The sequence below is a fragment of the Trachymyrmex septentrionalis genome, unplaced genomic scaffold, assembly GCF_001594115.1.
Source record: "Trachymyrmex septentrionalis isolate Tsep2-gDNA-1 unplaced genomic scaffold, Tsep1.0 scaffold78, whole genome shotgun sequence".
Taxonomy (NCBI): domain Eukaryota; kingdom Metazoa; phylum Arthropoda; class Insecta; order Hymenoptera; family Formicidae; genus Trachymyrmex; species Trachymyrmex septentrionalis.
Window position 1 is genome coordinate 776445 of NW_017305967.1, and position 11521 is coordinate 787965.

Below are 11521 nucleotides of genomic sequence, written 5' to 3' on the forward strand. Positions count from 1 at the left end.
AAACATATTCACTAACTAAACGGAAGAATAGCAAAAAATATAATAAGTGATTGCGATTTAAATTTCAATTTCATTTAATAACAGTTAATTATATATTTATGCTTGCTGATTGCGAACGTCGAGAGCGATTCGCAATATTGCACGTTAGGAGATACGTCGGAAATAGTTAGGTGTGCGAATGCAAACAAACGATAACAACGCGAATATTCATCCTCCCTCCGTTTTGGAATAGAGAATAGGAGAACAAAAATGTGGAACAAGAACAAAAAGAGCGAAAAAAGAAGTCGGATCTTCAGTTATGACAGTAATTCTCCACCATTCGTTTTGACAGAGCCTGACGAATCCTAACATCGGAACGAAATCTTCTTCGAAAGAGGGTCGAAAGATTGGCAAGTAATTGAAATAATAAACTCGGCACGTATATTCGGGAATGCAATTGCTGGAAGCTACTTATGAAACCTACCGATAGAAATGTTTCTAACAATCACATTATGTTAAATTAATTTTTGAGGACTGGTTGTTTCATCTTTAAGTAAACTATGTGGTAATTTACTTATTGGATAAACAAAACACTAAAACATAAAAAGAGAATAAGACAGTAAGCTGAAGTTTACCAAAAGGTGGAACAATCCAGTCTATGTTTTACTCTTTTACTCTTTTGTTTGTCCAATAAGTAAATTACCACATACTTTATCTAAAGCCCGACCGATCCATAATATATTAAAAGATTCAATACAAAGGTTTAACAAGGACTTGAATGAACCATTTCCAATATAAATACAAAATGTTTTTTAAAAGTAACCAAGAAATTTATGAATAAATTTTATTGATGAATTTGTTGATAATCTTTGGTAGCCTCTTAGCGATGTAATAATCGTGTGAATTTAAACTATTAAGAATTATTATAAACAATGAGAATCTTGGACCATACATTTGAAAATTCAACAATAAGAAATAGGAGTAATGGCCATAACACGATCAAAGTAGATCTTTAATACTTAAATAATTCAATCTGAATTATATATATAGTGAGAGTAAAAAGTATTCGTGCAAGGAAATTTTTTTATAAAAAAAGTCTTATTTATAGAAAATAAATATTAATTAACAATTTTATACAATGAATACATTCTGTTCTAACATAAATCCTGATTTTAGATTTCTCTAAATTTCTCAACTGTACGAATACTTTTTGAGCATCCAAACAATACAATTTTTAACTTTTGTCTATTTTTCAGATGATATATTTTCTATAATTAATACACATCTTTCTAATATATGTAATTTTAATAAACATGGACTCTATTTTATTCTTTATAAATAAATTGTTAATTATCCAACAAGAAATCGTCAATTAAATGTCGGAGCGATGTCAAATTGGTGTTGAAATCATCGTATCGATATCAATTCGATGACTCATTTCTCGCTAAATAATATTTACTTTTTAAAAATAAAGTTTTTTTATAAAATATTTTCTCTGTACAAATATTTTTTACACTCACAGTATATACTATGTATGTATATGCATATATATCATATTTGTAGTCATTCAAACTGCGTGCCAAATTGGTTTTTCGGACTTATAAACGCAATTAAATTACTGTAGTAATATCAAGAATTAAAACAAATTTACATAAATAACGGGCAAATGAGAGCATAAAAAACGCAATTCTAGTTGCGGAGTGAAAAATCATATATTCAGAAATCTTACATATGTGTAGAGTGTACAATCCTCGGACATTTCTGCTAAATTTTAGCAACTTTAACGAAGTAAATTAGATTCCATAAGGTGTTACTTAAATAGTTAAGTAATAAAGCACACAATCTTGAAGTACAGTAAGAATGTCATCTTACTACACTTCAAGATTTTTCTTATGTTAGGTCTCTGATCTGTGTTATACCTCTCTCATACACTTGTGTGTGATTATTCAATTACCACGAGCATATGGGACTTACAGTTTTAATGCCGGTACTGAACGACGGATTTTTCGAGAGATGTTTCTGTGGGCAAGGATACTCTCGGGAGGTTGCCAGCCTTTTCTGAGAGGAGACACGAACGTAAATATTTTGGTTTCTATTGGGATCGAATCCGGGACATGATAGACCAGTGTGCTATCTGCTATGTCGCGCTCGCGCACTTCAAGATTGTACGCTGTTAGAAATGTTCTTAAATTTCATTAACTTTTAAGTTACACAATTTGAACGTAATTTCATGACATTACATTAAATTTAATGTACACGTTCATTTACATTTAAGTAACTACTGTAATTTAATTTTCAGTTAAATCAGTCATTACTTTTAATTTCATACATAACCATTTGCATGTAAAGGAAGCTCATGGTTACATTTCTAACAGTGTATGCTTTATTTAAATAATTCCTTGTGGAATCTAATTTATTTCGTTGAAGATGGCTAGAATTTAGCCGAAACATCCGAGGATTGTACACTCTATACATACGTAAGATTTCTGACAGGATTTTTCACCGCGCGTTTTTTGTGTTCTCATTTGCCTATTATTTATGTAAATTTGTTGTTTGACTCTTCTCGAGAGCCTATATATATATTTCATTTTATCTTATTTTATCACAAATTAAATTGACAAGTAATTCTAATAATTTGATGCTCAATCAGGCATCCTATTAGAAAGATGTTAATATGCTGAAAAATTGTACCTGAATAAATTTATTGCAAAAAATATTTAAGAATTATTATGTGCATTTCTTGTCTATATTTATCATTTTTTAACAGTTTTGACAAATTTTTACTGACAAATTATGAGAGTTGATTTGATTTCATAATTAAATTTGTAATTTTAAGAGAAAAATTTAAAGAGAACTACCAACTAAAATGACTAAAATTTAAAAGTTGTCAAATAATGGCTAATTTTACGGAATAATGCAACATTTTCGAGTACGGTAGAGAGAATGAAAAAAAAAAAACGTATTCGCCTTCCCCCCCGCATGAAAAATGCAATCAAAACGAAAAGGGGAACAAGGATTTAGAGGGGACAGGATGCTATACAAAAAAACCTGCCGCACATGCATGAGGCATCCAATTCTACGCCGTTATTCATCCACGTACCACAGGCACTCTTATAGTGATCCAAAAAGAGCGGCGCTTTATTATTAAAAGCGCATAGGAGGAACACGGGTATGCGAACAAAGCTTCCGGATACGGGATAGACACTTTTCTCTGTGTGCTACTCGCGGAGTTGCGAAGAGTATAGGACATTCCATCCAGTTTTCAATTTCACGTTAAAAAATTAGCATTTTTGGGATAATGAAAAAAATCAATCAAAAGGCTAAAAATATTTTTGTGAAAAAACCACATATTTTGTCGACACATTACTTATGTGGAAATGTACAGCAATTTTGAAAAAAATAAAATTTATACAACCTTGAACTAATAAGATTGCTGTGCACTTCAACTTTTGAAAATTTATGATACGGTTTTAAAAATTACATTATATGTAGTTGAAAATGACATGGAAAGTAATGCATATTTACTATCCTAATTAAAACTTTGTTTTTTAATTCCGAAAGAATTTTAAATATGCTTTACTTAAAAGTTATTTACTTTGAGATGTGATATTTTTCTATCAGCGACTTTTCTATAAGCCAACCAAAATTTTCAATCTTTTTTTTTGTAACTAACTAATTTATGCGAAATATGTCAATTTTATTTTTAAGGGAAATGTGTATTATTGTGATAAATTCAACTTGTGGTACTTTACTTGTGATACTTCCTTGATTAGAGTGACTACGTTTGTGAATTATAATTCTCTAATTTATAAACAGAAAAATGCCTACTAGCGGTTTACTGACCCATACTTGTGAAGTCTTGTTAAGGCCCCCCAGCCCAGAAGGCTACCTTTCTGAACAGGAGAGGACCCCTCGGTCCCTTCACTTCGTCCTCTTCCGGTATTAATGGTGTTACGTTAGTACAATCTAACACAACTTAACACATTTAAAAAACTGAAAAAACGCAAAGTGAAGGCTTACCTTAAAAAAACCTTCTTTTTTTGCCATTTTTTCAACGTATTTTTAATTCAATTTTAATGTAATTTTAATGTTCAATGATTTTGAGGCACAATGTAGCACAAACAAAACATAATTCAGCACAATTCTAAAAATAAATTAATTCTGAAAATGAGGGACTAAGTTATAATTATAATTTATAATATATATTTCATATAGACTACATAATATCTTTAATGATAGAGGAAAACCATATATTTCCGTTGTTGACACATTATATTACGATTCGTTCGATGTTTATTCAGGACGTTGAAATGATAATAGAAGGGCAGTTTACGTATTCCGATAGTGACAATGCCGTATAAAAAGGATCATCAAGAAAATATATCAATTTTCCAATTAGAAAGTCGAATATAATTCACATTCTTAAGCTAACGCCAAAAATACACGTTGAAATAAAAACCTTACGTAAATTATAAGGGATATAAATCCATCAAACATAAGAAGGAAAATAATACATCGAATAATACTTCAACAGCTTTCCATTATGAGGATAAAAAATTTACAATCATCCGACCCAGACAATTCGACCCAGACACCTAATATCGATATTTTACTTACACTACAGTTAGGAATTTCTTAATAAATTTTAAGAAACATGTAATGAAAGCTTGTGATTATAAGATAACTGAAAAATAAATGATTAATTGAAAACTAAGTTAAAAGTTTAGTATTGTTAAACGTGTGCATTAAATGTTAAAAATATCATAAAATTAGTATATTTTTAAGTTACACAAGTCGATTTTAATTTCATAACATTGCATTAAATTTAATGTATTTGTAACTGAAAAATATATTATATTTATGTACATGTACATAAAATTTAATGTGCTTGTCATAAAATTTTATGAAATTTAATATACTATATGCCATAAAATTTTAAGTGGATTTGCATGAAATTTAATGCACGCATTCATTATATTAAGACTACTGTAAAATTTTTAGTTGAATCATTCATTACTTTTCAGGTACCTCATAACTACAAGCTCCCCCTTTACATATTACTTAAAATTCATAACTTAAATTTCTAACAGTGCAGTATTACGAGGTGATATTTTATCTCTGATAAATGGGTAGAAGTTTCGAAAATGCAAGAAAAAAGCTTTAAGGCGACAGGGATTATCTAATCGCACGATTTTCTCCGAGTCTTACTTTCATCTGCAACTGGTTCTGCCACTTTAACGTATACGGTATGCGGGCACTTAGCGAGTCGCGTCAGCCTCAGTAATTATTATCACGTTTTAAGTGCGGCCATCGTGTCTCACTATAATCCTCGATTTCGATAAAATCGACAAGATGTCAAATGTTCTTACCAAGCTCAAGAAAATTTTATATTTTTAGTAAAACGGTCTACATGAGGGAGATTAATGTGTTGCAGAAAGTACGATTTCTCCGTACAGTAATAAATATTTTCAATCGCATCGATTATTTTTGTATTAGAAAGTTTTTTTTTTTTATATTAGCAAATAATAATTTAAATAGGGGATAGACTTTGCAAGATATGTGCAATGACTTCTGCCAATCCTTTTTTTTCCCTTGATATCAAGATACATCACTGCAATAAATCCGTGATAGGTTTACTTTTCCAACGTTTCCGGCATTCGCTACTCCTTTCCGTTACGCTAAAGTAATCTGCCTGAAAAATGTCCACGTCGACTCACCCGACGCGACGGTTACATCCTTTTCAAATTACGCGGAAATGGGCGTGGGTATAAAATATAAAGTATATTCAACAACAGGATCAAGTACCTGATCTTTAACTGTCAACGCGGCATTGATTTTTTTATGTAAACGACAGTTAGGAGAACCTCCGGTTTCTTATCCTTGATGTTTTCGCCCTTCTGCTATTAGCATAGCATACACGAAGACAATTTTTCAATTGTTAGGCAATATTAAATATTATCGCCGGTGTTATAAAAGAATTTGTAATGGAAGAATTTGTAATAGGAGCATGCTATAGATAGAATAAGCAATTTATGATATTCAATTGAAAAGTTAAGAATTTATAATACAAAGAATTATCTGTAGAATCTGCAGCATTCGCGGATTGAACAATCGTAAATTTAGATAACTGTTTGCTTCGGGATTTATGGGTCGACAGTTTTACAGTTTTACAAAAATAAAGGATGTTTGCGTCCAAGTTTCGAAGGTGAGCGAAATCTGAAAAATATTTCAAATTGACTTGCAAAAGAATGTGCTTTTAAACTGGATATATTTACAACCTAAATAACTCTTCAAATAACTTCAAATAACTCGTTAGTAAAATTATTTTATAATTGCGATGTAATAATGTATTATAGTTATATTATAGAGCAATTTATGTGTCGCTACAAATCATAAGAAACATAAATATCGGCATATTTTTTATCAGCATTCATCATGCCATATTATCATTTTTATCGCGTCAGTATGATATGTCATATTTCTTTGGAATCGTAACAAACGATAATTCTCGGGAAATTTCATGCATTCTGCGGTTGCGTTTCCTGACTAGTTTTCTCATAATTTCCTGTATCACGAGACGCAGAATGAATGCATCGCATACACAAAACTGTAACACATCGATTGAATTTGTCTCATGAACTTGATTCATTAATAGCTTGGAAAGTAAGATCTATTAATCTCTTAAATCTCTTTATTTAAAAAAGAATTTATCGAAAATAAAATTTCATTTTCGAACATATATTTAAGGTTATATATGTATATATTTTTTTTATGTTTTACGCATATTTAAAATTTATACTTTAAAATAAAAAGTATTGATAAAATTTATATTATAGTATGTAGTATATAATATATAATTTATTCATATATATGATATAAAAATTATGCAGGATTAACGTATTAATTTGTATCTTTCATGAACAAGAAACTCTTGGCCAAATTATTTTCATATAGTTCATAGTCTCTACTTTCGGCCAAATCGAATAACGAGCGAAATACGCTAAGATACAACGTTAGAAAAGTTTCATCGAGTAAAACTTTGACTACGTTTAGCAGAAAAAGCTGCTTTGCAACTATTGTAAGATTCTTTAATATAATTGGTTATAGTGATTATACACTTAAATGCAACAAGAAACTAAGGGCAAGAAGAAAAAATATCGAAGAATTTTACACCAGTTGCAAAGCTGTTTTTTTACTGCTGAAGACAGCCCTTTTATTATTAGCAGTGCGCTCGTTTAACTCGCTCATTCACCCGCTCGCTCGCCCGAGATCCGACGACCTCGTTCGATTAATTTACCAACGTTTCGCACCCACGAGGCGCCTGTCATTATATCCCGGATGAACGGACAGTGTGGGCCGACGCGGAATAAGCAGGAAATTAGAAATATATTTACGTCACTCTCTCGACTCGCCCGTGCAGATATGGCAGCAGATCGACCGCAGAGAGGGAATTGCATCACTCGCTATGAGAATGTGTTAGACATCTTTTTTTTCTGCTAATAGAAGACGTCGCAAAAATGACATTTAGCAACGACAATAAACCGTTATCAGAAAGAAAACGTTTGTAGGGGGAGAAAATATTTGTAGATTAATCTTATCATAAATAATCTCCATGATGTTTAACAGGTTCATTAAATGACTCGTGTAGTTAAACGTGACACATACCTACATATCACTGTTTCTAAAAGGAGATGCATAGAAACCAGATAACGCGATTGAAGTATGTCTTAGCGTTGAATAAATTAATTTGTTAACGATAAGCGGAAGGCAGTAACCTGGTCTCTCGAGGAGAATAAGAGTACTCCATAAATTTCGGAGTACTTTCCCTTTTGTGTGCGACACTCCCGATACATCGTTCCAAAAGTGCGAGAACGACTCTTAGTCCATTCCATTTTCATCCCAAGCACGATACGCATTAAGCGTTCTCGAGAGGCTACGTCGTTGTACAATTGAAGTGGAAAAGAATGATCAGCCTTGTTCTCCACGATACGTTCATTGGTATTCCAGATGAGCGATATACGCGTTTCTAGTGGACGAGATCGAGGAGCCATGCCATTTGCCGACACCAAAACGGATCTTAACGAGCGTATAATTTCGTTGCAGCTAGCGCATTTTTCATGGCGTGATCACGAAATTTAACAAGACGTGATCAACGATGATTAGTGCTAACAAAACACGCTCACTTTCATCACATTAGTTTGCGTGTGTGTTTCAAAGAGAAAAAAAAAAGAAAAGTCCTCCTTCATTCTCGATCTATTTACCTAATGACATTTAAATGTGCGCAATTTGCACATGTATATATAAAATCAAGTATTGCGTAAAAATTTTATTCATACAACGTTAAGATATTGAATTATTAAATTAAATGTTAATTATTCAAAGTGTCATGTAAAATTAGATGTTAAATTTCGCATCATATTATATAAAGTAACAGAAACGTATCTAAAACGTGCAATGACAATTAAGAAAGAGTCAGTATGTAGTATATAAGAGAGAAAGAATCAGTATATTATTACTGACAGTGCTACATTGCTACACTTATAAATGATGCAATGATCAGCGAATAATTACTGTTTTTTCAATAATAATACACTGATTCATTTTTGAAGATTATGATTCTGGTGAAAATAAAACGTGAAACGTTTATTGGAGAGTAAAGCGTAAGGGGAGGGTAACAGAAACGTTAACGAAGTCCGTAAAAAATAAATAAATTGGAATATAAAACGTAAATATAAATGAAACGTGAAATATAAATTTTTTTCAAGAAAAAGGTACATAAAATAAATTAAGCGTATAAATAAGACTATCAAGTAACAAATTAAAAAAAATTTTAAACAAGAGTTTAAAATTTTTTATCATCCATTTTTAATCAGACCACAGAATTATGTTCAATTTCTTTTTTTTAGACACTTAGACATTTCGAATATTATTTTACACAACTCAAAATGTGAAAATAATCAATTAAAACAATTTTTTTAAGATATCTAAGATATTTCTAAGGACAGCCAATTTTCAAATTCCTGTATCTCTTGATACAAAAATTCTATTGTTATTTTTATAAGTGCGAATTATACATTCTCTATAAAAAAAAAAAAAACTGGATTCAAAATGTAAAGATCAGTCACAGCTTGTATATTCCAAATGCGTTTTATGTAGGAACATTCAGCACTCACCCAGTATCACCGATGTAATCCAGCATGCGTATCTTCAGCATGTCGTATGCTGAATGGGTTGGCGTTCCGTCACATGTGCGAAACCCCTGTCAGAGATCGGAATCGTCGGCGGATCGTTGCCAATGCCAAAATAATCGCACGTCGCCAACGACCGATATCCCGAGCGAGTCTAACGCGAGCTATCGAACGGTACCATGTCCCCGATGCCTCAAAACGAAGTCGCGCGTGTTTTGAGCGAGTCACTTTGCACAGGAAACGCTCGCTTATTCGGCTACCTAATCGACGTCATCGTCCCTTTTCATCGGACATTCAATGTAAAATAAAATTATAACGATGTATTAGATACCGTATCCGCACCGTGTATTTAATCCTTCGGAAATATATTTTCGAACATCGATAAATACCTGCTACATGTCTATACCAAATAAATGTATCATAAAATAAAAATTTACTTAAAAATTTTTTTAATTTTTCTTCATAAAAAATGTAAAAGGAGATATGAGTTTCGATACGAGACAAACCACGCTTTGTAGAAACTTCCCAGATAACAAAAAGTCCCAAATCGAGACATAGACGTTTTAAAGATGTCTTTGAGACTAAATGAGAATCAACTTATTGTTTTTGGATATCCATTGTCTGGGTTGTGACGAGTATATTGTTCTTTTGAAGATGACAACATTTGTATATGATATAAAGGCACAATTTCACGTGTTGTTGAAATAAGCAATTGGAGAACAACACTTTGTCGTCTTTATTCCAGCGACTGAAATTTTATAGTTTGAACTTTCAACTTATATAAGCGTCAAACGCTCAAATGATGTTGCAATGCTGCTGTACTGTGTCGACCATGTTGACCAGCATTAACCGCGATAATATAGCGTAAATTATTCTCTTTATTTGTTGCTGATTCAAATAAACGGATTCGGTGCAGTCAGATTAACGTAATAACTGCTAATAACTATTTAATTCAGCGCGTTAATACTGCAAATGACACGTAAAAAACAGAAACAACATATTAAATGTGTTGCTCAAATGCAAATTCAATGCTTCTTGCCTTTTTTATGTATAAAGTTACAGTTATAATAGTTTTGCGATAAAGATCATTATGTGATTTTTCTTGTCGTTGGAACGATCAGTTTGAACAGCTGGTGAAAATGCACGCTTAAATATGGATAAATTAGGATGTTAAATATGTGTAGAACATTATAATAAATTGGTAAAATTCCTGTTTGTATAAATGTGCTTTATTTAATGTAGGTATGTAAAGTTTTATAAAAGCAACATAGGTTGGTAGATGTTATTTTTTTTATAAGAAATCGTCCCCTTTTCACCTGTACTAACAAATTTTATTAAATGTTATTATTTTCTATTTTTTAATTAATTTTAAAATATTTCAAATACGATTGCAATTCATAAAATAATTCTTAATAATCTTTAACATTTTAAAGTTGAATACTAAGTTTTAAAAACGATAATTTTAATACCGAAAATAGTCGTCATTACAACGAATGATAAATCTAGGGCACAAAGTTGGTCTTGTATCTTGGAAACTGAATAAGTTCGAAAATATATTCCCGAAAAATCTACATATATACAGTCATGTAGAGAAACTCATGAAAAATGCAACTTTTCCCCCTTTCGATGAATAGAGATTCACGATCTCTAAAGAGATTTGTGACAGCATCGAAAATCCATGTTGCTTTAATTTGAACAAACAACGTTTCATGAACAACATCCTCACGGACATATTAAGATAAAGAACTTAAAATTGAAATGATCTTAAAATTGAAACAAATCACCGACATCCCTGTCGTTTTCGCATAATGAATTCATGTAGTTGTTTGACATTTGACAAAATTAGTTTCATTCGATTAATTCGAATAACGCTATTGTTACATCCGATTCAACAGAGATAGTGATATAAATTACATATCATTCATTCTTCATGACTCACGTGGTTCATGTGTAATTCACACTGGATTCCGGTATAACGTCACTCGGGAGGTTTATATTCTACATCATTTAAATATTATATGATTTTTACATCGCGTGCAGTGTTATAAAAACGTGTAACATTGCTTACATTGTAACAGTTCTCACAAAATACAACGATTTTGTACTTCAATTGCCGATTTGAAATATATATGTATATATACAGGATGTCCCACTTATCTCGAGCATCTGAAATATCTCGCTTGGTTTTTATAATAGGAAAAAATGTTTCAGATGAAAGTGGAACGGTTTTAAGAGAGACGTATTTTAGTCATATTGTTTTTTTTCTAGATGAAAGGGCCAAAAAGATATGAAGGTCACCTCCACTTTTTCAAATGGAATTGTATGATTTTTTTAAACAATATGATTCTTCTAAT

At 31.4% G+C, this 11521-nt stretch overlaps 1 protein-coding gene across 6 annotated transcripts in view; it reads right to left on the bottom strand.

The window, feature by feature from the left end:
- LOC108754226 (rap1 GTPase-activating protein 1-like) overlaps positions 1–11521 on the bottom strand; it is a 117668-nt gene that overhangs the window by 88073 nt on the left and 18074 nt on the right. For 2 of the 6 annotated variants that reach the window (XM_018496388.1, XM_018496390.1), the window contains exon 2: positions 9153–9446. The exons of 1 other annotated variant lie outside the window; for it this stretch is intronic. In XM_018496388.1, the coding sequence (XP_018351890.1) occupies positions 9153–9193 (41 nt within the window). In that variant the 5' untranslated portion in view covers positions 9194–9446. Of the gene's footprint in view, positions 1–9152; positions 9447–11106; positions 11513–11521 lie in introns of those variants that run through there. 3 more of the 6 variants (XM_018496387.1, XM_018496389.1, XM_018496386.1) reach the window with 3 other exon arrangements.